This window comes from Arachis ipaensis, chromosome B4 (genome assembly GCF_059453495.1).
Source record: "Arachis ipaensis isolate K30076 ecotype BB chromosome B4, ASM5945349v1, whole genome shotgun sequence".
Lineage (NCBI taxonomy): Eukaryota > Viridiplantae > Streptophyta > Magnoliopsida > Fabales > Fabaceae > Arachis > Arachis ipaensis.
In genome coordinates, this window is record NC_142439.1 from 17,245,589 (window position 1) to 17,273,206 (window position 27,618).

A 27,618-nucleotide genomic window follows, 5' to 3' on the forward strand; every position below is an offset into this window, starting at 1 on the left:
CCATAATCACTAGTTCCCTTAATGTATCTAATGATGCGCTTAACGGCCGAAAGATGGGATTCTTTTGGGTGAGATTGAAACCTTGAGCATATACCCACACTTTGAACAATATTCGGTCTAGAGGAGGTAAGGTACATAAGTGAACCTATCATTCCTCTATACCTTGTTTCATCCACATCTTTGCCATCATCATCTTTTTCAAGTTTTGTGTTAGGATGCATTGGTGTACCCATTGGTTTGGAACTTTCTAGGCCAAACTTTTTGATAAGTTCTTTTGCATACTTTCCTTGGTGAATAAAAGTACCACTAGGAGTTTGTTTAATTTGGAGGCCAAGAAAGAAAGTTATCTCTTCCATTAAACTCATCTCAAACTCACTAGTCATGAGTTTTCCAAACTCTTCACACAAGGACTCATTGGCCGAACCAAATACAATGTCATCCACATAAACTTGAACAAGGAGAATGTCATCATTAGATGCTTTAATGAATAAAGTAGTGTCGGTGGTACCCCTTTGAAATTGATTTTCCAATAAGAAGGCACTAAGCCTTTCATACCAAGCTCTTGGAGCTTGTCTAAGACCATAAAGAGCCTTAGATAGTTTAAAAACATGATTTGGGAAATCTTTATGTTCGAAACTGGGGGGTTGTGCTACATACACTTCTCTATTAATAAATCCATTAAGGAAAGCACATTTAACGTCCATTTGAAACATTTTGAAACCCTTATGGGCAGCATAGGCAAGAAGCAACCTAATTGCTTCCATTCTAGCTACCGGAGCAAAAGACTCATCAAAATCTATATCCTCTTCTTGATCGTAACCTTGGGCCACTAATCTAGCCTTGTTACGAACAACTTGTCCATCCTCACCAAGTTTATTTTTAAATACCCACTTAGTACCCGTAACTTTCTTACCATCCGGATGAGGTACTAGTGTCCAAACCTCATTCTTGTCGAATTGAGTAAGCTCTTCTTGCATTGCTTTGACCCATGATGGATCCTCAAGAGCTTGTTTGACATTGTTGGGCTCCATTTGTGACAAGAGGGCAAAATTGCTTGGTTCGGATTGCCTTTTGGTTGAGGATCTTATTGTTACTCCTTGAGAGGGATCACCAATTATAAAGTCATGAGAATAACCCCTCATAGACTTCCATTCTCTAGGCTTCCGGAGTGGTGTTGAGCTTTGATGAGTTTCTATTGGTCTCACTGTTTCAGTTTCTCGTGTCTGCTCAGGAGACAAAATGGAAATGTCTCCTTCAATCTAACGAGACAAAACTGGACTGGCAGATTCTTCATTTTGAGCATATTTGAGATTTTCTTTATTTGTTCCAGCTTCTTCACAATCTAAATCATTATCTATCACAGTACTGGGAATTAAATTAGAATAACAGAAAGTAACATGTATGGATTCCTCTATGGTCCTATGCTCTTTGAGATAAATTCTATAGGCCTTGCTAGTAGTGGAGTATCCAACAAACATTTCTTCATAGGATTTTGGATCAAATTTTCCAAGGTTTTCTTTATTGTTAAGTACAAAACATTTGCATCCAAAAACATGAAAATACTTAAGATTTGGAGGGGTTCCTTTCCATAGCTCATAGGGGGTTTTCTTCAACCCTTTTCTAATAATTGTCCTATTCAAAATGTAACAAGTTGTATTTACAGCTTCAGCCCATAAGAATTTAGGAGTCTCATTTTCACAAAGCATGGCCCTAGTCATCTCTTGAAGGTTTCTATTCCTTCTCTCAACCACCCCATTTTGTTGAGGGGTTCTAGGGCATGAAAAGTTATGAGAAATTCCAAAGTCATCACAGAATTTTTCAAAATCTTGGTTTTCAAATTCTCTTCCGTGATTACTTCTTAAATTGGCAATTTTTAAATCTTTTTCATTTTGAATTTTCTTGCAAAGAGTTGCAAAAGCATGAAAAGCATCATTTTTATGAGTAAGAAAAAGTACCCAACCAAATCTAGAGTAATCATCTACCACCACAAGACCATAGTGTTTACCTCCTAAACTTTGAGTTCTTGTTGGATCGAAAAGATCAATGTGTAACATCTCTAATGGCCTTTTGGTTGAGATTCCATCTTTTGGTTTAAAAGAGGATTTTACTTGTTTGCCCAATTGGCAAGCATCACAAGTAAGATCCTTATCAAATTTGATATTTGAAATTCCTCTAATCAAATTTTTCTTAACTAACTTAGAAATTTGGTACATGCTAGAATGACCCAACTTTCTATGCCATAGCCATTTTTCAGATTCAAGAGAAGTAAAACATATTACATTTTGTTCTTTCAAGTCCTCAAGAGTCAATCCATACACATTATTGCACCTTTTAGTTTCAAATAAAATATCTCCAGTTTTCTCACAAACAACCAAACACACAAACTTTCTAAAAATAACTTCAAAACCTAAATCACACAATTGGCTAACACTAAGTAAATTATGTTTCAAACCATTTAAAAGAAGAACATCATTTATACAAGATGAAAAGTTTTTACCAACTTTTCCAACAACCACTATTTTTTCTTTTGCATCATCACCAAAAGTGACAAGTCCTCCATCATATTCATCAAGCTTTATGAAGAAGGTTGTCTTTCCGGTCATATGCCTAGAGCATCCGCTGTCCATATACCACATATTCTCCTTCCGTTTGGATGCTAGGCACACCTACAAAACAAGCTCAAGTGACCTTAGGTATCCAAATTTTCTTGGATCCTTTCACGTTAAACCATCTCTTATGTCCTAAGCCATTATAATAAAAAACAACCTTGTAAACTTTATCACCTATCATCCTTTCACCAAAAAAGCATTGTATGGGAAAGTGTCCAACTCGGTTACATAACCTACAGAATCTTGGAGTTGCTATTTTGTTAAAGCTTCTTGGGTTTTGAAATCTTGTATCATTGGAAGATGAAGCAATATTTTCAAAATGAGATTTTTCAACAGATTTATAAAACCCCAAGCCAGCTTTATCATAAAGAGATTTTTGGCTAGCCAAGATTTGATTCAAATTTTCAGAACTTTGTGTGAACTTGGCTAAGTCTTCTTTAAGCCTTTTGACCTCTTTAACCAACTCTTCATTCCTTCTAAAACAATCAACATATGCAACAACCGAATGGTCACTTTCACAGCTCCTAAGTTGGGCTTTTAACAGCTTATTTTTTTCAACAAGATCACAAGCAGTTTCGGCCTCCTTTAGCTTTTCTTTTAGAAATCCATTTTCTGCTTTAAGGATGATAATTTGTTGTTCAAGTTCTTGATTATCTAGCAAAAAATATCTTATTTTTTCAGAAAGGTGATCTATCATAAGATGAAGAGATTCAGTGTCAGGGTTGGGAACTATTACCTGTTCAACGTGGTCAGCCATAAGGCATGGTTGAGACTTTGTTTCAGATTCTTCATCGTCTTCAGAATCATTTTCAAGATCTTCCCATGATGCCATCAGTCCCTTTTTCTTTTCTTTCTTCGGCTTTTCTTCCCTTTTCAACTTAGGGCAGTCAGATTTGAAATTCCCCATTTCTTTACAGTTGTAGCAAGTCACCTTACTGAGATCTTTCTTCTGTTTTCTTGAGCTGCCTCCTTTGCCTCTTTCCTTGAGCTTCACCATTTTCCTGAATTTTTTTGCAAACAACACAAATTCATTTTCAGATGAGTTATCACTGGATTCATCATCCAGAGGGTTAGTAACAGATGAGAAAGTGATTCCTTTCATTTTTGAATCTTTTTTCAAATAGGTGTTTTCAAAAGCAAGTAAATTTCCTCTCAAATCATCATAAGTTATGGAGTCAAGATCACTACTCAGAAATAATTAAAGCTTTTGTTTCCCATTCTTTTGTGAGACATCTCAACACTCTTCTCACTAGCACAGATTCAGGATACTTGATTCCCATAGCATCCAAGCCAACAATAATGGTGTTGAAGCGCTCAAATAGCTCATCAATGGATTCTCCTTCCTTCATTGCAAACATTTCATATTCTCTATTTAACATATCTATCCTGGTCTTCTTTACAATGGTGGTTCCTTCATGAGTGACTAGGAGTTTGTCCCAGATTTCCTTTGCTGTTGTGTATCGTGATACCCGTCGGTACTCCTCAAAGCTGATAGCACAGTTGAGCAAGTTGATAGCCTTGGCATTGAGCTCAACCTTCTTTCTATCTTCTTCGGTCCAGCTTGCTTCTGGTTTAGGAGTGACAACTCCTTCGGCACTTGTGACGGTTGGATATTGAGGACCTTCAAGGATGATCTTCCAAAGTCTGTAGTCCACTGCTTGCACAAAGATCTTCATCCTCTCCTTCCAATAGGTATAGTTTTTCCCATTGAAAAGAGGATGTCTGTTGCTTGATTGTCCTTCGGTCAGATTGTAGGACACTAGATTTGAGCCACTGTTTTCTGCCATCTGGATCTTTACTCCAAGATGCAAAGCTTGATCTCTTTGAGACCAAGCTCTGATACCAATTGATGGTTATCAGTGGCTAAGAGAAGGGGGGTTGAATCTTAGCCACTTTTTTGCTTGATAATACTTGTTGGCCTTTGAAACCACTTCTGGAAGCTTTTTGTCTTTTTATCTCGTAACTAGCCACGAGACTTTTTCTTTTGTCTCGTCCCCAGCCACGAGACTTTTTTTTTTGTCTCGTCAGTTAGCACGAGATATTTTCAGTTTTATCTCCTGGGCAGCAGAAACAGAAATGGAGTAGAAGAAAGAGAGAATTACACCAAGATATATCCTGGTTCAGCTGCTAAGTGCAAGGCAGCCTACATCCAGTCTCCATCACAATAATGATGGAATTTCACTATAATCATCCTTGATTACAAACACCAATTCTCCCTAGGAACTACCCTTCCTATCCGGGACAAGTCCAGAATCTAAACCAAAACTGAACTTGACTTGGTCGCAGCCAAGTTTTCAACTGTAAAGTGCTAACTCAACTTACAAGGGAATTTCCACAGAATCATGAAACACAACACAGATGTAAAAAGGAACTCTAAGGACATCTATGATTTTTTCTTTTAATTTTGCACTCTCTGCCTTTTTCCGCTCTATGGCTTTTTCATACAAACCTCACTGTTTGCCTTTTTCCATGAGACTCAAGACATGACAAAATTAAATAGAAAAATTACAAAATGAAAACATTGAAGGAGAAGAACTTCTGTGCCTTGCACTCTCACTCCTTGAATCAACCCTAACTGTTCACCCATACTTATAGGGAGAAGCCTCCAAGGTTGAAACCAAACAAACCAAGCCAATCTTCTTCTTCTTCAAGTAGAACCGGTTCGGCCAGAGAGAGAGAAGAGATAACCCATGCAAAACCCAACATGCAATTACCTCTAGTTCTTCCTTGGTCATTACTCTTCATCAATCCGAGCCCTTCATCCTTGCCTTGCTCTCCAAGATGAACTTCTGGCCCTTGATGCTTCATGATGATGATAGCTTCATCTGCTCCAATCTCTGCCTCTTCCATCACGTAGCCACTCTAGCTACCTCCTGTGGTGGTTGAGCAGAATCAGAGACAAGCCATCCTCTCCAAGGATCTTCTCCTTGCTGGCCGAGATCTTTACTTCCATTTTTGGTATGGAGGAGCCAAGATCTCTTCACAAAATCTTACCACAAGTGAAAGAGGATCTTAGCCACAGCATACTTTTAGTTTTCTTTTTCTTGCCATCATTGTGATGATCTTTAGGCGTGCTTCTTCTTCTCTACGGTAGCTTGCTATAGCTTCCATGGTTGGCTGTGTAATGACCGAAAGAAATGAAGAAAGTTAAGAGAGAGAGGAAAGAGAAATTTGAACATTAACTAATGGATTTTGACAAAGTAAATTAAATGTTCATTTCCCTTTGTTTCTCGGTGGCGTGTAGCAGTAAAGGAGCCATCAAATCAATTGTATAATCTCTCTCATATTTCCCATGCATTTATTAACTTCACTTAAATGAGATTTGAATTCCATCACATGGTGAAATATGAGATCCGATGGAGACATAAGATAATAAAAACATTTGCTTTCCTTCTCCATTGGTTTCGAATCATGCATGAAGAACAATTTGGGCTTGTATCAATAATAAGTAAAACTGGCCCATTTAATAAAACATTTCAGCCAACAAAAATTACATAAGGCTGAATTTTGATTTTATTGGGCTTAGGATTTTCTTTTCTACTCGGCCCAAGAAACAAATAATTATTTCAACCATGGTCTCATCAATTTAATATTAAGGCTGAAAAATCGGCCCAACATAAACCTGTATTGCAAAATTATTCAATCAACATATGAAAATAAAAATCAAAATAATAATCTTACAATTAATCACATTTATAATGTTTGATCATCACTTAAATTAAAAATAGAATTTCCCAAACTCATCAACATCAAGATTGTGGAAGAATCATATCAAAAACTGGAGAGGCCAGCCTAATAAGAGAATCATTGAAACGCAGAACGGATTTTCTTTAGAGTTCTTTATTAACATCAGAGGCATTGTGTATACATTTTGAAGTAAGGTGTTTTTTTCTTTCTTTCTGATATTCTTTCCTGTAAAAATAAAATTGAATAATATTTCTTTACAGCGAAGTTACAATTTACATTCTTTACAATATATCGTTGGATCTTCCCCCTTCCATTGCAGAACTGGAATAAAAAAAGGCATTCTGCAAATAATATAGTGCAAATCCTGCGGGGAGAAAAAAAATAAAAATCGAATGAAAAATAAAACTGTACTCAACGATGTTTTAATATATGAACACGTGTTACTCAGTGGAAAACTTGAGCAGCGGCGTAATATTCGCTTTCACTGAAACCAGGTCTTAGACTTTCTTGGCACATGAACTCCAAAGGAAAAGAAACAAGATGACCCCTCACTGATGCTAATCTCTGCAATGGATCAGTGTTCTTGATATCTCCATCATGATAGGATTCTAATTTTTGCGGCGCTATTCCTAAATCAATGGTTGTGTGACCAATTCTTTCTTTCCAAAAGGCTACACTCTGTCTGAAAGCAAGTCTGCACAAACATAAAAGGTGTCAAATTCATGTTAGGACAAAACAAATAGAAGATTCACCCAAAGATGAAAACCATCACTGAATATACCTGGTGTGGATTAGATCATTAGGTACACAAGAAAAGACATCCTGGTAAATTGCAGTATTTGTCTGTACAATGTATCCAAGAACAATTATCAGTATTCTTATTGAAATATCATTTCTAATCCAATTAATCAAGAACATCATTGGAAGACTCTCAAAACAACAAAATATGTTTAAATGAATAAATTTTACGCAAAGAAATATCCATCCAAAAGTAATCTTTATAATAAATTAATAATATATACCATTCCAAAGTACTGCTATTTATATAAAAATTTTATATTTCCTTCTTACCTTTGCTGTTGCCATCCAAATATCTTTGTAAGATGATTCAATAATCGGGTCCATTATTTGATTGACCTGTAAACAATGATATTAAAATGATATTCAACAATCAGGCATACCATGACACCACGACATGAGCATGTTTGGTCTGGGGTAAAGATGTGGTGCAGTTTACATGGATAAATTTCATTTGTAAATGTCATTCATAATAACTTGCACGACATCTTTATCCCCAACCAAAACATACTCTTATGTAGTCACAGAATGTTAAGACACTAACCTCTCCTGCTGGTAGACCCAAGTGCTCAGACCATAATGACAAACGCAGAGTCAAGGAGAACTTTCCTGCTTTCCAAGGCTTTCCATCCATATAAGAACCAATGAGCTCTCTGTCTTCTATAACTACTCCAATCTGAAACCCACGTCTAACAATTAAAGGATAATCCAGCGATGCAACAGTTGTGCATATCAATAGATAACTTAAAATGTTCAATGGTGATAGAAAGTATGCAGGGTAATAAGAACAACAACAAAAGCGAAATCATCTTTTCATCAATTAGATATGAAGAAAACTAAGTTAATTATGTACTCAAACTGGGAAGTGAAATTTTTGCAGTCCTCCCACCTCTGAAGCATGGGCACTCCTAAAGAGTTGCTCTACTAGAGCTCATTGGGTTTTTGTGTCCTAAATAAATGGTACCTAAACACAAGTTGACCGTAGGATCAAATTGTTGTAATTAACCTATTTGATTTGCTTTTAAATGGAATATACGACTACTTCATCCCTTCAAATTTTGTAACCTAAGTGACTGTTACCTAAACACAAGTTGACCCTTATAAAGCATCAAATTTTGTAGTTAAACTATTTGATTTGCATTTAAATGGAATATATTACTACTCCATCCATTCAAATCTTTTGTTTCTTTAGATGATTTTCGTTGACGAACTAAGGTAGAGAGGAAGTGTGAGAGTATGGTAGTAAACCTTTTTTTTTTTTTTTTGGATAAAGAAAGGCAGGGAGTAAATTTTAACCTCAACTCAAAATCATATACAATACCCAACCGAAAAAAACATGAAAATTTACCTCAGAATCTCTAGATCCAAGCAGGCTTCTATCATTAATATTAGCAGATCCAATCAAACTTATGCGATCATCAACAATCATGATTTTACTGTGAACATACACCTGCCAAAATGCTCATATCATTAAGCTGACTGCTGACTGGAACAACTTTAGTGTACAAGACAATAGAAACAAAAGAATACCAACCTGGCTGGTTGCTACAGGACCACCATCAAAAAGTCTACCATAAGACCTCAAGCCAAAAAAAGAGATGTAGTCATGTATTTTTGAACCAAGAAGTTCATAAAGATTATGTAATATAGAATTCTGCCCTCTACAAATGGTTCGATACTGCCAGTGCATTATTGCTCTCACAGATGCTGCACCACTATCATCAAGACCCCCCTATATAACACAGAAGTTCAACAGTCATAAAGAAACAATTCTCTTATTGCTGAAATAGAAAAAAATAAAATAAAATTGATTATAACCTGGAAGCCAGGTAGGAGAGGTATGACAATGATAACCCGAAAGGATTTATTTTCATTGTATGCTAGCATAATCCGTCGATACAAAGCTTCCAAAACACGGTTCCGAATCATTTCATCTCCAGAAAGACCTGAGATAAAAAATTGATTCTGGAAAAAATTCCCCAAGAATTATCAAAGCTATTCATCAAAGTTGAAGAAAGAGGGGGAGGGAAGACATAATATTGCTTAAATTGACAAGTTTGATGAATATTAGTATTGTTATTAACAAAGGTGTTCAACTATATGATATTTCATACATGAAGGGTTACCTGCAATATAAGTCTAAAGAGAAAGTCCCAATATTTTTTATCTGTTCCCCGACATATTTATAGATTAAAAAAGGGGCAAAAGTTTCTGTTTAACAAAAAATTTCAAACTGAGTTTTTCAAGGGAAAGTGAAATATAAACCAAGCGTCAGAATTCATTTTTCCTTTTGAGTTTAATTTTGATACAATGAAGGTGAAAATATATTTTACACAAATTGCATTCATCTTTTGGATAACCATACAAGCGGAACTTGTGAAAAAATAGTTATTTTGCTGACATGATGATATGTAATTCAATGCATGTGTAAAACTTCTTTATACAAACAGTGCATCAAAATTAAATTCTTTTCCAAATAGTATAAATAAGGAACCATCATTTATGTGTTTGCATGTGCAGAAGGCTTCTATTTTGGCCTAAACAAAGAAGTGCAAAAGGCTTCTATTTCTGAAACTGTACTATGTAACAAACATGGTATAAACCACGTGTAAGTTAAGCATGAGTAAGAGCATGGAAAGCTATTGGAGCCAGAGCCTGAGACATTAGATATTACATAGAAACAGGATAGTAATTCAAATGTTTAAAACAACTGCACTTCAGTTACTGTATGAAACAATTGTATGGGAACCCAAGTAATTATTAACCATTTCTTTTCTTATTGTCAATATAATCAAAGCTTATAAAAAAAAATTCAATAATGGATAAAGCAAGACTACTTTTGTATCATCATCTTGATAACCATCAACAAAAACGAGTATTACAGTCTATGGAGATATGGTAAAAAGAAGAAGCGCATTTGATACCTCAATGTAGATGAAGTATTCTGCTTTTTCAATAAGAGAGCAATAGGCATTGTGTATGCTCTCTTCCGTTTGGCTTGTTCCAGCAGACCATTGACTGACGCTCCTAATAACCTATCAATAAAAGCAATTTTATTGGCATAAAAAACTACTAGTGTCAATAAAACAATATAATAAGTGAGAGGAGCAAAAAAGTGAATGCAAAAGATCATATGTTCATCTACATGAGAGCTGAGCATCCAGTAAGATATGAAATATTACCCACCTACCAGGAGGCTTTGGTCCTTCGGGGGAAAACAAAGGATCAAAGTCAACAACTTTCATGATGAAGCATTTTCCAAATTTTAATGACACTTTTGGTCAATTATCATCTGAAAAATATACAATAACAACTGCCACCCCAAGCTTTTTCCATGAGATAGACTACATAGATCAAATGACACATATCCTATAGTAATCTAATCACAAAGACTTACATAACAGGTGAAACAAAATGTGATAGTTATCGACACTATTATATTTAAGTAGCTTGCTGACAGCAATACGAGTACAATGTACCTGACAACGGCAGGAAACACGAGGGCCAACTTGCCCTGATTCATCTGCAAAATCTCCCTGATCACCACGCTCTTGTGTTTCCCACCATTCTGGACCAGTACTTTGTTGCTCAACATGAGGCACTCTATCCAGAGACTTTTTCTCATCATAATGCATATATCCAAGATCATCTACAAAGCCCTTCATTGGGGTGTCTTGACCAACAGCTTCAATTTTCACCCTCCGAAAAGAGAAAGGAAGACCACCACCAACCTTTATTGGCTTATCAACGTGATGTATGAAGTTTAACCCGTTCATTTTGGGGTCTCCTTCAGACTCATCACGAGTCAAAAGTAGAGGAACATCTTGTTCTTGGGATAATGAAGAAAATGAATCTTCTCTCTTGATGACTCTATGATTCTCAGCATTATTGTTTTCAATCTCCATCTCAGTGCTTCTTCCCAAGTAATGTGGAATAACCATATGATGCTGAGGCATAAGTAAAGGTATTGCTTCCTCATACGGAGCTTTATTCCTCTGATATGGGGAAAAAGAAACAAGATTTCCAATTAGGATAATAGATGTAAGACCAAGATGAATTAATTGATTTCAGATGAGCCTAACCTTCGCATAATTCCATCTTTGAACAAAGTGCCGAGCAATATCACGACAAGGTGGTCCCCAAAGGGCGCAATGAACATCATGCCAAGGCATACGAGGATAATTTCTACGATCCAATTCATCTTTCATTGTATCTTCCCATGAATTAGGTTCAGATTCCCTGGAAAATTGAAAAAAATCTGTGAATTCAATCCCACAAAAAAATGATAGCCCATAAAATATGAATAAAAAGTTATAATAATATATTAACACATATCAATGGTGAAACATACTAATTTAGTTATATTGTATTCTTATGCTATTATAAAAGAGAAGAGTGACGTATATGAAGCAACCAAATGAGTTTGAATCATAGTAGTCAATCCCGGATCTCGTCGCATCCCAGACGTCCCCCAAAGAAACACACATATATATATATATATAAGTAAAAGAAGAAGAAGAAGAAAATCAAGAGAAACCATGTATTGAGCATCATAACTAATAATCCAAAATCTTAAGTTCTATATTTCATAATAGTTCCATAATCCATAATAAATATAGTCATAAAAAATCAATTTTGGTATCTGCTTTTGCTCCTTAAGAGAAGCATCAGTCACCAATTTCTTCTTTAACAGCAGATTGTTACTCTAATTTCTAATGTAATATAAAAATATAACCTTCAGTCTCCAGGAAACCATTTCAATCTTCAAAAATCAGAAGTGTTTTCTGTAATTCTGTTTTAACTACATGAAGCTTCTAACAATTACATAGCATGGTCAAATAGACTTTTACAGAGCTCCTTTGTAATTTTTATTTTCTATTGACAAAACTCACCTAGGGTTATAAAAGTCCTTTCCAGGCCAGATTAGAGGAGGGCAATCCCCCACTTTATGCTCAGATGAGTCATAACGGCCAAAGCACAAATCCAGTCCTCCAATGAAGCAAATATGGTTATCGACAATGACCAGTTTTTCATGGTGAGACCTGAATATAATCATGGGAACATAGGAAACATAAAATCCTTAGTATGCTTTATGGTTTGATACTTGCTTGGAAGAAGACAAAAATCATGAAACAAAAGGAAGAAAGCCGTATTTGGGAAGATGCATACCATAGATAAACACCAGAAGAAAAGTGATCAGGATAGCGTAGTACCCTCACGTTCTCATGAATGCTAAGAAGCTTTCTCTTGCTATAGACACTGTTGATTTTCAAAGCAAGAGCCACCTCTTTGTACAGAAGAATGTAGATCTGCATTAACAAATAAAAGCATTCAAGCAATCCTCACACTACTATGAAACCCAAGAAATTCAAAAACATTTAATCTTAGGTGTCATGCAATACAATTGAGAATAATCACAATAAACTAACTAATACAATTAATTTATAGACATTGTTGATTTTCAAAAGCAAGAGCTAACTCTTTGTAAAGAAGAATATAAATCTAAAATCTGTGTTAACAAGTAACAAATAAAAGCATTCATGCCAATCGACACACTTCATCACAATGAATGCCAACGAAATCTAAGACCCAACATCATGCAAAAATCCTTGCAATGTGTCCAAATATCTCTTACAATTTGAAGAACTCAATAAAAAAAGGTTATTAAGAACTATGGTTTCTTAAGTAAATCTGCCAAGGCATTGTGGAAACTGAAAATAGTTTCCGTTAAAGGTTACCTGAACCCCTTGCTTAGCCTTTGCTTCCAACAAATTATCAAGCCTTGATGATGCATGAATGTCAAAAGGTCGCCTGAGATACAGTTCTGGGCATACCCACCATCCACAGATGAATATCTTTGGAATTTTTCAATCATTGAACAGAAATTTGAAGATAATCATTTTTCCATGTTGATAAAAAAAAAAAAAAAAGATATATCATGAAATGCTGATGATGAATCATTTTTCAAACCTCTGATCTTGCATCCTCAATTGAAGAAGCAATTGCATCAAATGCTGCTTGCCCATCCACGAACCATTGGGCTTGACTACCATCTTCAATTAAGCCTCTTGGAGGAGCAAATGACCCATAGCGGTGAGGATAACACCAGCCTTCAGGAGGCCTAAGTCCAGCATCATTAATTGCTGCAACCCAATCTTTAACTTTACTGCTACTTTTCCCTCTAATTCTAATGCTCCGGATACCGCACGTCACCTACAATATTAAGCCAAGTGTTCAAAAACTATGTAACTCTGTACAACCAGATATCTGATAACATGAACAAGTCAGCTTTGATGTGCAGATACATCAAAATTGTTAACATATCAGTATCAATACTATATCTCATATCAATACTTGTATTATTCTTTTGCATTCATATTTTTTATATATCTCTAAAGTTTTCCTTTTTGAATATCAAATGTTAGAAGTTATACTCTTTGAAATATTGAAGATAAATTTGTTCATATCAATTATTTTTCTCTAATTATATTATCATTTTTTATTTTTTATACATAATTATTTGTGATGTAATTTGTGATTATATATATATACCCACATCCAATTTTTATCTATAAAATTGTCATATTTGCATATTGTATCATACTATATCCAATACTCATCCATATTGGTGCAACATAGAAAGTCAGCTAATAACTAGTAAAAATATTAGGATTTGATCCATGAAATTTTATTGGATAAATGGCCTGGTAGATTACTCCACAAATTTGGTCCTTGGATAACTTTTTCGCATCTAAACACTGAAAAATTTGTAGCATTTTCTAGGGCCAAATCCATGTCATATGAGCAAATATTGTCATCTGAGGATGACAAATTTGATGGAAAAAGAGATATAAAGGAGAACTTCTCACCTTGAATGAATGGCGTAAAGGATTTCGTTCCTTTATTTCACTAGCCAGTGACAGACGACCATCCCCATTCCCATCCGATGGAGGCAGCACATCAAAGACAATAATGTCTAAGGGCTGCTTATCAAAAGGATCTGCCAGCAATGCCAAGAATCCAGGTTTCAATACAGCCCATACCTGTAGAAAACAAGAAATTGATAATTGCAAAAGTCAAAATAATAATAATAATAATAATAATAATAATAATAATAATAATAATAATAATATATCAATGCTTTGAACCAAAGACGAGTAAGCAATGAATAGCCCCGCCATCCCATATCACAGGATCCCAACATTGAGGATGTTCGGATGCGAGATCCGGGATTGACATGGGAGGCTGGGAGCATATAGTAAGAAATACTGCCAGCCCCATCTGAGGGTTGAGGTATGTCTTGGCTAAGAAATGGGTAGGGTTCCCTGCTCTAAACATTTTTCTCTCAGAAACCAAACAATAAGGAAATATGATTCGACCATCTATAATCTATACTCCTTAAGAAAGTGGACTTCCCCTATCGAACTAAACTTTTATTTTCCAAAATAACCAATGTTGCATCTTCAATTGGCCCCAAATTCAAAATGAAACTGAAAATAATAATAATAATAAAGAAAAGGTTAGCGCAATGCATGAGGCTCCAAGGTTTGAGGAAGGTAGATAGACACAACCTTACCTCTACAACAAAAAGTAGATTCTAGGATTTGAACCACAATGACCATCAGGTCTCAAAGTATTGACTCTGTTATTGGGCCGAGGCTCACCCCTTATTTATGAGAAACTTCTAATATATTGGGGGAAAAAGTATAATGTTAAGTTAGAAGTTCTCATTCAGTTTTAAATGGGACAGAATATACCTAAAGATTTATATTCTTGATATACATAGCAAGTTATCACAGTTACTGTATTATTGACTTCTCATGCTATATAGGTTACATATGTTATGTGTATATTCAAATCTGACTTCCTTTGAAGTGATGAAATGTTGCACGCAAAACATTTAGATTCTACATATTATCAAGAGAAACCAAGACAAGTAAATCATGTTGACCTAATTCAAAATAAGAAATGTCACCTTTTGCCAGTTGTCATTACAACAACTAAAACAGCTAGATGTACAACACTTTCTGGAATCATCATCCTTTGGAATTTTGGGCAGATGTTTCACCATTACATAATCTTCTTTCAGCTTAGGTCCATATTCAGGCAAAAAAGATAGCTTCGATACCTCTAAAAACTTGCAGACCTATGACACAAAGTTGCTGCTTAACAATTTTCAAGCGATCATAAACTAGCATGCAAATACAACAAGACATCAAAAGCAGAGGAATGCACCAAACAAATAATTATTAAAAAAAAAGAAAGAAAGAAAGAAAATAGTCATGGACTTCAAAATTCAAATGAAACTAAAATATGTCCTATAAGTTCCTACGTCATAATCAATACTCCTGCAGAGGAAATGGAAAGCCCAATGCACTAGGTTCCCACAATCATGGACTCTAGGGATTAGGAAACCACGATAAGCAACCCTAATTGCCAAATATATGATCTCTGTTTATCAATAAAAACTGCAAATTTTTTGCTGAAAAGCTAAGGTCATGCGAACAGGTTCCACAATTTAGGACAAGTGCATCTGATCGTCAACCAAAAACAGTATCATCATCATGCATCTGGCTACCTGTTAATGAAACTAGTGCACTATCCGAAATCAACAGACTCCACAGTGGTAGAGTAGCAAAGAAACAGAGTTCTAATTTTCCTTTTTATTTTATTTTATTTTTATTCCTACTTTAGGAATGTTAGATGTCAACCAATTTCAGAGCACTGAAACAGGAGCATGCAAGAAGAGCATGACTAAATATTGGCTATTATGTTTTAAAGATATAGGCCCAGTATCCAGTACTATAGCACTTGTAACTCCTGGATTTTATCTTTTTAAACAATTTGCATAGCCCCTATATCTATTATTCTACTTATATTTGTTTCACCACAAAGGCCCCATTGTAAGTTGTTATGACTGACACAATCAACCCAAGGATGATGTTAATTGACTTCATTTCATATGTTAAATTAACAAATCAACACATAGTCCCTCCTTCAATAAATCCAATTGTAGGAATTTATTTATATCTTTCATCCGACCATAGATGCCATATACGCTAAAACCTCAACAATGAATCGATAACAGTGTAACAAGATTATGACATGATTAACATCAGTGGTTAAAGGCTCATGCGCAAAGCATACCTCTGGAGAGTTAACAATACTGATATTTCCCAAAAAGTGATTCAGATATCCTTGCATTGCACTCTTTGCCCTGTCTGACACAGACTGCTGCCTACCTAAGGCTGGTCGTATAATTGGTAGAGCAGCACTAGATGGAACATCTCTGGACCAAATTTCATATTACAGGAAATTATGACGACAAATTAGCATATTGATATTGTAAAAGTGCGCCAACAAAAGTTGCATGCCAGTGGGGTGGGGGTTCACCTGTTTTTTGCATATTCATCAGCATGTGAAGCAAATGTTTCATCATCAGCTTCATCGTCATCATGCACCATAGTAGTGTGCTCTCCTATTCCTAGATTTTGAAGCCATTCTTTAACCTTTAATATAATTTTTCAGTGAACATTACATCAAAACAAATAGCATATATAAAAAAAAAATTCTGCAAATGCATTTATTTATAAGCAATAAAAAGATCCATCTTAAGAAAACATTGCTGATCCAATACCTGTTCTTGCTTCTCATGAATTTCCTCAAAAAAGGCACGCTTCTTTAATGCAAAATGCAAATAAAATACTTGAGAAGCTTTCTTCACTAGCTCCCACTTGAACTGGAACAAAAATGAGATATAAATAAGTATACTCCTTTAGGAAGGAAGATCGAATAAAATAAATAATAATACGTAGAAAAACCACGATTCTTTTTACAATGAAAGAAAGAGTAATGCTAGGGAAATAATAACACAAAAGTTACCTTATTTATCCATTTATTTCAGCAATAATTAAGGAATACAAAATAAAGAAACAAATGCATTAAAAATAGCTATAAAAAAAAGAAACAAGTTATGGCTCCCTATGGTTCCCACACGATGGCCCCCAAACATTATACTGAAAGACAAGGCAGTACTGGCAACTGCGAACAAACTTTAAAACACAATCATCAAACCAAAGGTGTAAAACTATTTTCAGCTAAAACAAAAACTGAAAGGCCAGAGATATAACTAACAGTAACATTTATTTGGAGAAAACAAATGAATTCCAAAACAATGCAAAATATACAAATTGCAGCAAAGCATTGTCAACTCTGAAGTCAAAAGAGTCAAACCATTGCTAAATTTAAAACCTCTGTTCAGTTTCCTAATTCATAAGCACATATGATAACCAGCATAGAAATGCAATTAGATTGAAATACTCGAACTAATTCCGTATACTTTCCCTTGCTTTCAGTTCACACAATCATCTTCAGCGCTTGCTATAACCGAATTTTCAGTGTGCAATTTAACAACATAAGCAGAATCACGAAGAGAGAGAAATTGCGATGTACCTGTTTGTACTGAAACCGAATGGTGTAAGAGAGCTGCATAGGGCTTATGTCGCTGGCGTCAGGGCGAGAGACGGAGACGATGGTAGCCTTGGGAAGTTCGTCGAAAATCCGAGTAGCCTCGCCGGCGCCTCCATGTCGGAAAGACGGAACAGACGACATCTCCTCCGCCGCCGCCGGAGACGGCGGCTGCTCCGGTTTCATAGGGAAGTAACGGTGGGCGCCGCCGTCGGACATTAACTGCTCAGTCGCCATCGGCAAAATATAATCGGCGGCGAATTAGAGAGAAGCGATGAGGGATCGGAATAGGAATTGTGAAGAAGAAGAAGAAGAGAAGCTGAAACGGCGTCGTTGGTTGCTTCGGATCCGAAGCTAATCGAGAGAGAGAAAGAGTGGAAGCGTCGGCTTTCGTGAGAATGGGAGTTTATGGCAGGCTGAAACTGTGAACAGCGTCACAAAAAAGTGCACAAAACTTCATTTCTTCACTGGCTCTACTTCCCTTTTCAGAATTCTTCTAGCCATACTCAAATTAAATTTATTTAATTGAATTTAATTATAAGTTAAATTATATTTTTGAAGCATTGTTTCACTCCAGATCATTACCCGCTAACTATGCTAATCAGATGAGATCATAATCTACGATATTAGTAGTTTGTAGATGCCAAATACATTATAAATTGATGAAAATAATTTTAAAATGATAGCTGCTCATTTATTTTAGGTAAAAATAAAATGAAATGGTGCTATTGTTAATTTTTTTAAAAATATATTTTTTTTCATTTTAATATAAAAAATGTGTATTTAATTTATATTTTTATTTTTAGTATTTTCTGTTTTTTAAATTTTGTAAAAAAAAACTGTATAAATAATAAAATTATGTTTTCTATTTCCATATTTTTTTACAAAATTTTTTAAAAAGAATCCTGAAAATGAAAAAGGATTTTGTTTTCGTATCTAGCAGCCAATTTGGTAGTCTTAATTCTAGAAGTTGAATTTTTTTAGCGTTTCACAAATTTGAAGGGTTCGTTGCGTACACTCCGTGGTAGTTGGTAGATTGTCTTACGTTCTCTTTGACAACAGCTAAAATGGATTTGACCCCCCAAAACTAATTTTAATAAAGTATGTGTATTAATCAAAACTTGTTAAGCTGATGGGTGATTTAATCTTTTACTTAGAAAAAAAAAATGAAGTTACCTAGATCACAATCTTCTAACGAGTTGATGAATCATCAGTTAATTCATTTTCATAATAAAATGCGAATACATTCAATAGAAGTGAAAAAATAAGAAAGTGTTGGTGTCATTTAAGAGCGTATAAGAATTTCTTATAACCTAAATCATAAAATTTAATTCTAGGTTGCGTGATTTTGTTTGCTTTGTGCATTGGATGGACTGAATGGTGGAACATTATACACAGAAGCAACGACTTTTCTTTTAACAAACTAATAAATAAGCCACTCGTCACATGCCATTATTTGCCATTACAGTACAAGTCAGCAACCGCTGCCTGGGATCATCTATTTTAATCCAATAACCAATAATTGAAGTAACATAAACGAAACAACAGCATAAAAGGCTGATTTTTCACATGCACTTTTATTTTAATTTCATCGTAAAACAAAATAAAAAACTGAGTAACCTGAATTGATGCCCACAGCTCCAATTCTACAAACACCAAAGGACATTTTCCTTTGTTGTGATGTGATTAATACATGACACATCACACATCTCATGATATTGAGATCTTTATACTAATTACAGTTTACGTGAATAGTAGTGTATATAGTGTACATGTGTATTATTAGCATTACAATTGAATGGATTTGCCTTAACCACGAAAAATGTTTTAAAAATAAATTTTATAATCGTAACTTTTTTTTTATTTTGGTCTTAGACCATACACATTTCTATGGGTTTAAGTTCCTAAGTGCTTTCATAAATTAGTTGTTATCCCAAATATACCAATTAAGATTAAGATTAGCAAAAGTGTATCTTGTTAATTCTTCAATTTTTTTATCAAATGACTCATTACGTTGTTAGAGATTAATCGAATATATTTTTTGTTAATTTTAAAGATATAATGGATAGAATTAAAATTTAAGAAACTATTTAAATAAATACAACAATTTTAAAGACTACTTCAATTTTTTTATTTATCATACGCATTTTCGCTCACTCACGCACACCCTAAATGACTCTTTTCAACTTCAACCTAGCTATAGCTGGGTATAAAACTTGGTGTGGCAATTTAAGAGGCAAATAGCCAAATACATTTGCCACTTTTACACATGTGTCGGCCACAACACTTTGGAACTTAACTTCGAGTTCCTATGAATAACTCAGGTGGGATAATGGGATACAATTCGTTTTCTTTTCTTGGTCATTGGTGGGATACAATCTTTTTGCAATTTTATTTTGGTGGAAATTCATGTGCAGTCGACTTCACGTGAAGTTGATACTTGAGAGCCGTTAGATGATTTGACTGATTTGACTAAATTTTTATCTAACAGCTCTCAGATATCAACTTCACATGAAGTCGACTTCACTTGAATTTTCACCTTTTATTTTTTATTCCCACCGTATTTTTTAATTCGATAGATTAAAAGTTAATTTATTATAAATCTGAGCTCTATTTAAAAATTTGCTATTAGCTACTAGATTTATGTAAGTATAAAGTGAAATCTATATAACTATAGATAGCCGTGGTTTCATCTCCGAGCTGGAGACCTCCCCGCACTCCACGCCGGTTCCAGTCCCAGGTGGAGGCTCTCCTCCACGGTGGCATCCCCTCCAGCGTGGCTTTGCATCTTCAGGGCTCCATGTGCTACTGTGTCCTTCCGCCGTCAGCCATCGCTTTCACCTTCTCTCTCACGCAACCTACATTTCCTTTCGGTGAATCGCTCACGCAACCTGCCTTCTTGATGGATTTGTTTGAACAGGTAATGATTAGTTGGAACCCTAGGGGCTTTGCTTTCTTCTCCTACCTTCGTTTCGTCTGCCCTATAAAACTCTGTGTACGACCTCTGTTTCTTGGTAATTTGCTTTGGTGCCGTTCATCGCAGGTTAGGGGTTTCCCGATAGAGTCTCAAATTGAAGATCTCCAATGAATCAATTAGGTGTATCCAAACCTATTTTCCTTTTCATGCTTTTTGTTTCCCTTGATTGTGTACATCTTTGTAATCAATTTTGGTATCTGTTCCACGGTTAACCCAGATTTTATTCTCTAGGGTTTGTGAAATTCCTAATTGTGGAAATTGTGATAATTTTTCGTATCTGTTCGACGGTGAAGCCAGATCCTATTGCCTAGGATTCCTGAAATTCCTAATTTACAAATTGTGTCTATGTGACTTGGTTTGTTTCTAGGTTCATGTTCTTGGTTACATTCTTTGGAAGTTGCTGTTAATTTTGAGGATGGTCTATGAATCGGTTTCCTCTTCTTCATTTCGTTTTTTAGATTTCGTTGGTATGATTATCATTTCTCCTTTTGCTAGCTGTTGAATTGTTTGTTGCATGTGGTTTGTGTATTTCATCAATTGTTGGTATTTTATAATGATTATAAAGATTGTCTTCTTACTTACCTTTTCTTATATTTATTGATCATGGGTTTGGTTTTCTGAATCATCTTCTAGGTATGGGGTTTCTACCTAATCTACTTTCTCCATGGTGATGTGATTGACAGAGTTTTTTCATCAAAGTCAGTTTATAGACCCAGCTTCTCCTATTCAAGTTTTGCATTTCCAATATCATTCTCTCCTAATCAAGTTTTGCATTTGAATTTTCATTCTCATTCACTAATCCCTTTGAATTGTTTGGGCTGAATGTAGCAATTTATAATTTTTTCTGCATTCAGAATCAACTTCTCTTATCTGACTTGGTTTGATTCTGGGTTCATGTTCTTGGTTACATTCTTTGGAATTTTCTGTCAGATTCTTTGAAAATTGATGAATCTATTTTTAATTTTTTACTTTGTGTATATTCAACAAATCCATTGAGTTTTTATAATGTTTTCTGGACTGTTTGTGTCACTGGGGAATTCTCTTCTATATAATCTACTATATAATCTATTTGATGAGTGGTGATGTGATTGATAGGACTTGATTCATAGCTTTTTGCTAATTTATTTGCATCTGATGAAACCTTTTGTTAGTCAACTCACTTGCATTTCAATTCATTCCCAATTCCATTCCTTTCTGTTCAAGGTATTAGGTTTCAATCTCATCCGTTTCATGAATGTTGATGTGATTGACAGATTTTTATTGATGTTTGTCTATACTTTTTTTCCCATTCAGCTGCTATTTCGAATGTATGCCTACCTAACACATTTTAGCAACTCTCATTACTATGAGTAGAATCATTGTTTGGGATAGTTGATGACTTCCTTCCTTATGGTATAATGACATGTAGGTGCAGTGTAGTAGGTATGGTGTGATATCTCAATTTTTGGTCCCTATTTGTTGATTTCTTGAAAGTTTCCCAATTTCATTCTCTCCTATTCAAGTTTTGCATTTGAATTTTCATTCTCATTCACTAATGCCTTTGAATTGTTTGGGCTGAATGTACTAATTCATAATTTTTTCTTCATTCAGACTCATGTTCTCTTATCTGGCTTGGTTTGATTCTGGGTTCATGTTCTTGGTTACATTCTTTGGAAGTTTCTGTCAGATTGTTCAAAAATTGATGAATCTATTTTTAATTTTTTACTTTGTGTATATTCAACAAATCCATTGAGTTTTTATACTGTTTTCTGCACTGTTTGTGTCACTAGGGAATTCTCTTCTATATAATTTACTACTATTATATAATCTATTTGATGAGTGGTGATGTGATTGATAGGACTTGATTGATAGCTTCTTGCTCAGTTATTTGCATATGATGAAACCTTTTGTTAGTCAACTCAGTTGCATTTCAATACTTTATTGGTTATGCAAAAGTTGTTGTATATTTCAGCTCTTGCAAAGAAGTATAGGTGATTGTCATGAATTTGTTTGCTTCTTTGATACAGGAATATGCTTATGCCGCTCCCATTCAAGTTTTTCGTTCCCAATTGCATTTCTTCCTGTTCAAAGTATTAGGTTTCAATCTCATCCGTTTCGTGAATGTTGATTTGATTGACAGATTTTTATTGATGTTTGTCTATACTTTTTTCCTGATTCAGCTGCTGTTTCCAATGTATCCCTACCTAACACATTTACCAACTCTCATTGCCATGAGTAGAATCATTGTTTCGGGTAGTTGATGACTGCCTTCCCTATGGTATAATGACATGTAGGTGCACTGTAGTAGGTATGGTGTGATATCTCAATTTTTGTTCTCTATTTGTTGATTTCTTGAAAGTTTCCGAATTTCATTCTCTCCTAATCAAGTTTTGCATTTGAATTTTCATTCTCATTCACTAATCCCTTTGAATTGTTTGGGCTGAATGTAGCAATTTATAATTTTTTCTGCATTCAGAATCAACTTCTCTTATCTGACTTGGTTTGATTCTGGGTTCATGTTCTTGGTTACATTCTTTGGAATTTTCTGTCAGATTCTTTGAAAATTGATGAATCTATTTTTAATTTTTTACTTTGTGTATATTCAACAAATCCATTGAGTTTTTATAATGTTTTCTGGACTGTTTGTGTCACTGGGGAATTCTCTTCTATATAATCTACTATATAATCTATTTGATGAGTGGTGATGTGATTGATAGGACTTGATTCATAACTTCTTGCTGATTTATTTGCATCTGATGAAACCTTTTGTTAGTCAACTCAGTTGCATTTTAATCCTTTATTGGTTATGTAAAAGTTGCTGTATATTTCACCTCTTGCAAAGAAGTCTAGCTGATTGTCATGAAGTTGTTTGTTTCTTTGATAAAGGAACATGCTTATGCCACTCCCATTTAAGTTTTGCATTCCCAATTCCATTCCTTCCTGTTCAAGGTATTAGGTTTCATTCTCATCCATTTCATGAATGTTGATGTGATTGACATATTTTTATTGATGTTTGTCTATACTTTTTTTCCCATTCAGCTGCTATTTCCAATGTATCCCTACCTAACACATTTACCAACTCTCATTGTCATGAGTAGAATCATTGTTTGGGGGTAGTTGATGACTGCCTTCCCTATCATATAATGACATTTAGGTGCACTGTAGTAGGTATGGTGTGATATCCCAATTTTTGTTCTCTATTTGTTGATTTCTTGAAAGTTTCACTTTTTTTTTCCTGTTTTTGTGTTGGTTCAGGTTTTGGTCCTATGATTAGTTGTCTCTATGCCATTGAATGGAGATGCATATGGACTCAGATTTTGTTTTCCCTCCATTTCCATCCTCAATTTGAATTCAAAAAGGTGAGCCTTGTGTGCTGGATTTTTTCTATAAAAGGATGGTTGGTGAACCACATTCAATGCACAAACATTCTGCTGTGTTCTATTTCCTCCTAAACTTTGTCTATTTCAGAAAATTTTTTTGTTCACATTTTTATCTATTTCATCAATTCTGTTTATCCCCTTTTTTTCCTCTGCAATGCCTCCTCCATTTGATATGATTTCCAAAATGCATCCTCCTAGAGAGGCTTGGAGGCTGAAAGTTAGGGTTCTAAGGCTTTGGGTTGTACCCTCTTTTGGTAACCATGAGGTTCCTAACACAATGGAGATGATTCTCCTTGATGAGCATGTTAGCCCCTATTGGCTTCTCTTTTAAATATGGTGTTAGTTGTTGTTTTTATAAGTTTTCAAGTTTAAATGATGTGTTTTATTAATCTGATTTTGTTCTTTTGTTGGATTTCCAGTGTGGAAAAATTCAAGCTACAGTTAAGAAACCACTCCTTAATATGTTTAGGGATCATATAGTTGAAGGTCAAGTTTATAGAATGGCATACTTTACTGTTGTATCAAATCATGGTAGTTATAGAGCAACTTCTCATGAATTCAAATTGGTTTTCCTTCACCGAACCACTGTTGTAGCTGTTGATGAAGATGTTATCCCTAAGACTTGTTTCAACATTTTACCTTTTTCTGAGCTGCTGAACATGACCCAAGATTATGATTTTTTAGTTGGTGTGTCTATCTTCTTGGTATGCTGTTATTCAAGTTTTTTTAACAAATGCTTTGAATATTTAATAGGTTGTGTTTATTTGGAATAGATGTCATTGGTCTTTTAACTTCAGTGGGAGAAGAGAAAGAATATGCAAAATAGGGAAAAATTGTGAAAATTATTGTGCTGGAATTAACTCCAAAAGAGTATGTTGATTGAGTCATTTCTCCTGGTTTCTTTTTATGTTTTAATCATCTTTTTTTCTTATTTTCTGTTTCATTTTTTGTCATGTTTTGAGTTTCAGTCTTACAGTGCGCTGTGCATTATTTGGGAACTATGTTAATCAAGTAAATCATTTCCTTGCCTCTGGCTATGTGGAGCAGCCTGTTGTAGTCATTCAACTTGCAAAAGTCAAGTTCTTTAGGGGTACATTATTTGTTTTATGTACATCTTATTGGTACTCTAGGTGTTGTCTCCAATAAACTTTGCTAGACTCTTTCTGTATTGCTGTGTAGGTCAAGTAGGCCTTCAAAATGTGATGTATGCCACTCAAATATTATTTAATCATGATCTTCCTGAAGTTGTTGAATTCAGGCAGAGGTTTGCATTGTTTATTTTGTTCATTCTTATTGTATTCTTTATTTAGAACCAATCTGGAGTAACAAGTACAAGTGTTTGCATCATTTTTTTTAGTATAGTTGAGCAAGGTGTCAATGGTACCCAGCCACTCTTTATTGCAAATGAGGGTAAAGTTGTCTCCTTGGAAGATGATTTCATGCGTTTAACTAGAAAATGCACTATTGAAGAGCTTCAAGATAATAATGAGGTTGTCTTCTTTTGAGTTAGTTGTGTTTATGTTTATTTTATACACATATGAACTGAAAAAGAAAATTAAAGAACAACTTCCAGATCTGTTTTTTCATTCATATTGTTAACAAATTTTGGAATGCCCATTGCATAGGAGGGTTCTTTTATCATTTTTGGTACAATCCAAGGTATTGTTGAGGATGGAGGTTGGTGGTATTCTGCTTGTGTGTGTGGAAATGGTATCTATCCTCAAAATGGTGCATATTACTGTGATTTTTGTTTGAAGCACATAACTAATGTGACTCCAAGGTCAGAAATTTCGTTCAAAATGTCTTTTCATTTTGTCTTGTGGATTGTTTATAAAAATAATGTTTCTTGGTATTATTTATTCTGAATCATTGTGTTCCTTTTTTTTCTCTCCGCAGATTTAAAATTAAAATAACAGTTGAAGATCATAGTGGGGAGGGTATTTTTCTTCTCTTTGATCGTGAGGCATCTTATTTGCTTAAGAAATCATGTGCTGACTTGTTTACCGAGGTTCAAAGAGATGCAAGTGTATGTTCTTAGTTTTCTTTTGTGTATTCTTCACTTTATGGGATGTGATATCTGTTATTTAAACTCTGTATTTGTTATGTATTACTTTCAAAATAGCTTGTATGTGGGGATACTTATCTTCCCATATTCTAAGGGCTCATTGGAAAGAGGTTACTGCTGAAGGTTGATACCAAAGGTATGCCACATGATACATTTTATGGCACTTTTCGAGTTAGGAGAATATGTGATGATCCCACCATTATTGCCATGTTTGAGCTTCCGGATTATGATGCTGATGATGAGTCAACTCCAAAAAAGGTTACATATACATATAATTATTTTTAGATTGCGTGAATTCATGTTTTCTTCTTTTTTTTATTGTGCTGTGGTGAATTTTTCTTATGGTCTTATGTATTTTTAAACTGTTGTGGCATATGAATAGGAGCCTGATTTACACAAATCTGTTCCCTGTGGAGAAAGGGATATTGGTATTAAGAAGGAGTCATCAAAGACTTTTATCAAAAGTGAGAAAGTTGCTGGTGAGTCTTATGGGGTTTTATCTAAATCCCCAATTCTCATTGATTTTCTGGCTGAAAAACAGCATGCTGTTTCCGGAGGGACTGAGTTTGCTTCCTTAATTAATGGTGAACATGGAAAAGATGAGAAAATACCCAGCAATGATACTGTTAGTGATGATCTTTCTGCTGAACTGAATATATTGCTTAGCTCACCAGAAAAAGAAACTCAGGTGCTGTTATATAATGTTTTTTTCCTCCTTACTATGTGTGCTGTTTCTAAATGGATTTTGCATTTCTTGAGTGACTTTCGTAGCTTTTGTTAATTTCTTTGTCATAGGAGGTGTTGTCCCATGTTATTGATGCACCTTCCCAATATAGAGAGAAGCTTATTCATGAAAATCATGTTGTCACCTCCAAGGGCAAGAGAAATCTGAATCCCCAATTTGAAGAGGCGGCTGCTGATGTAGATGGGCGTGGGTTCAAGATTGCCAAGATTAATGGAGTTTGATTTAATGTATGGTATTGAGCTGCTGTGTCTAGGTGTAGGTAGTTTATATAGTATATCTACAAGTGTTTAGGAAGGCTTGTGATTCCAAATACATCGAAATGTAATGATGCTGGCTGGATGGTATTTTGATTTGACCTTTTTAGATTGTGTCCAACAAATAGGATTGTCAGATATAGGGATTTTTCTTTTGTGTTGGCTTGGGTCATCTGCCAACTAGGTCTATTCTCAACTCCTCCTTTTGTAATAGTGACTTTGCTAGGGATTGGACACATTTTCAATGTTGTACCCTCTTTAGGTTACATACTAGGATATGTAGTCAGATGTTGGGATCCTCCTTATCATAGGAGAGATAGCCATATGTAATTGTGTATATCACTATCAGTATTTTAATGAAATGCGGCAGTTCTTATTTTTATTTCTTTATTGTTGTACAACTTTATCTTTTCATCTCAATTAGTTATTGGTGTTGATTATAATACTTTATTTTTTTTATGTTCTGCGTTATCAAAGGTGTGCATGGTTATATTAGTTCTTTGTTGGTTCTCTTCCCAGCCACCCCTTCCCCCTACCTTTTTTTTTTTATCTTTTGCTTATAGGAACTTAACAATGTGATGTGTTTTTGGGAATCAATTAGGGGTAGTTCTTGCGATTTATGTTTCAACCTCTAGTTTTATTTAGCACGAGTAACAA

The 27,618-nt window shown here is 34.8% G+C and overlaps 2 protein-coding genes and 1 long non-coding RNA gene across 5 annotated transcripts; 2 read left to right on the forward strand and 1 right to left on the reverse strand.

Moving 5' to 3' along the window:
* Positions 1 to 6,474: 6,474 nt before the first annotated feature.
* Positions 6,475 to 18,183, reverse strand: LOC107639028 (phospholipase D zeta 1). 2 transcript variants are annotated; one of them, XM_016342437.3, is made up of 20 exons: positions 17,547 to 18,183; positions 16,732 to 16,833; positions 16,488 to 16,603; positions 16,242 to 16,383; positions 15,070 to 15,240; positions 13,964 to 14,137; positions 13,065 to 13,307; positions 12,833 to 12,949; positions 12,264 to 12,403; positions 11,987 to 12,136; positions 11,177 to 11,333; positions 10,574 to 11,089; positions 10,019 to 10,129; positions 8,913 to 9,059; positions 8,629 to 8,826; positions 8,443 to 8,544; positions 7,639 to 7,770; positions 7,368 to 7,433; positions 7,078 to 7,139; positions 6,475 to 6,990 (listed from the first exon to the last, which is right to left on the reverse strand). In XM_016342437.3, the coding sequence occupies exons 1-20, from the start codon at positions 17,796 to 17,798 to the stop codon at positions 6,741 to 6,743; spliced, it is 3,348 nt and encodes a 1,115-aa protein (XP_016197923.1). In that variant the 5' UTR covers positions 17,799 to 18,183; the 3' UTR covers positions 6,475 to 6,740. The 2 variants fall into 2 exon arrangements, with proteins under 2 accessions (XP_016197923.1, XP_016197924.1); XM_016342438.3 differs by having other exon boundaries at positions 16,488 to 16,578; positions 17,547 to 17,568.
* A 1,625-nt stretch (positions 18,184 to 19,808) lies between these two features.
* Positions 19,809 to 20,748, forward strand: LOC148566792 (uncharacterized). The gene is made up of 3 exons (XR_015880787.1): positions 19,809 to 19,885; positions 20,239 to 20,481; positions 20,605 to 20,748. It is a non-coding gene; the product is annotated as an uncharacterized LOC148566792 (long non-coding RNA).
* A 1,661-nt stretch (positions 20,749 to 22,409) lies between these two features.
* LOC110270542 (replication protein A 70 kDa DNA-binding subunit B-like) lies at positions 22,410 to 27,285 on the forward strand. Of its 2 annotated transcripts, XM_088485706.1 has the most exons (8): positions 22,410 to 22,825; positions 23,773 to 23,876; positions 24,866 to 24,987; positions 25,077 to 25,161; positions 25,255 to 25,387; positions 25,523 to 25,677; positions 25,794 to 25,923; positions 26,020 to 26,181. In XM_088485706.1, the coding sequence occupies exons 2-8, from the start codon at positions 23,800 to 23,802 to the stop codon at positions 26,053 to 26,055; spliced, it is 738 nt and encodes a 245-aa protein (XP_088341832.1). In that variant the 5' UTR covers positions 22,410 to 22,825; positions 23,773 to 23,799; the 3' UTR covers positions 26,056 to 26,181. The 2 variants fall into 2 exon arrangements, with proteins under 2 accessions (XP_088341832.1, XP_020975810.1); XM_021120151.2 differs by lacking the exons at positions 22,410 to 22,825; positions 23,773 to 23,876; positions 24,866 to 24,987; ... (1 more) ...; positions 25,255 to 25,387; positions 25,523 to 25,677 and adding exons at positions 26,345 to 26,650; positions 26,758 to 27,285 and having other exon boundaries at positions 25,806 to 25,923; positions 26,020 to 26,220.
* Positions 27,286 to 27,618: the final 333 nt, after the last annotated feature.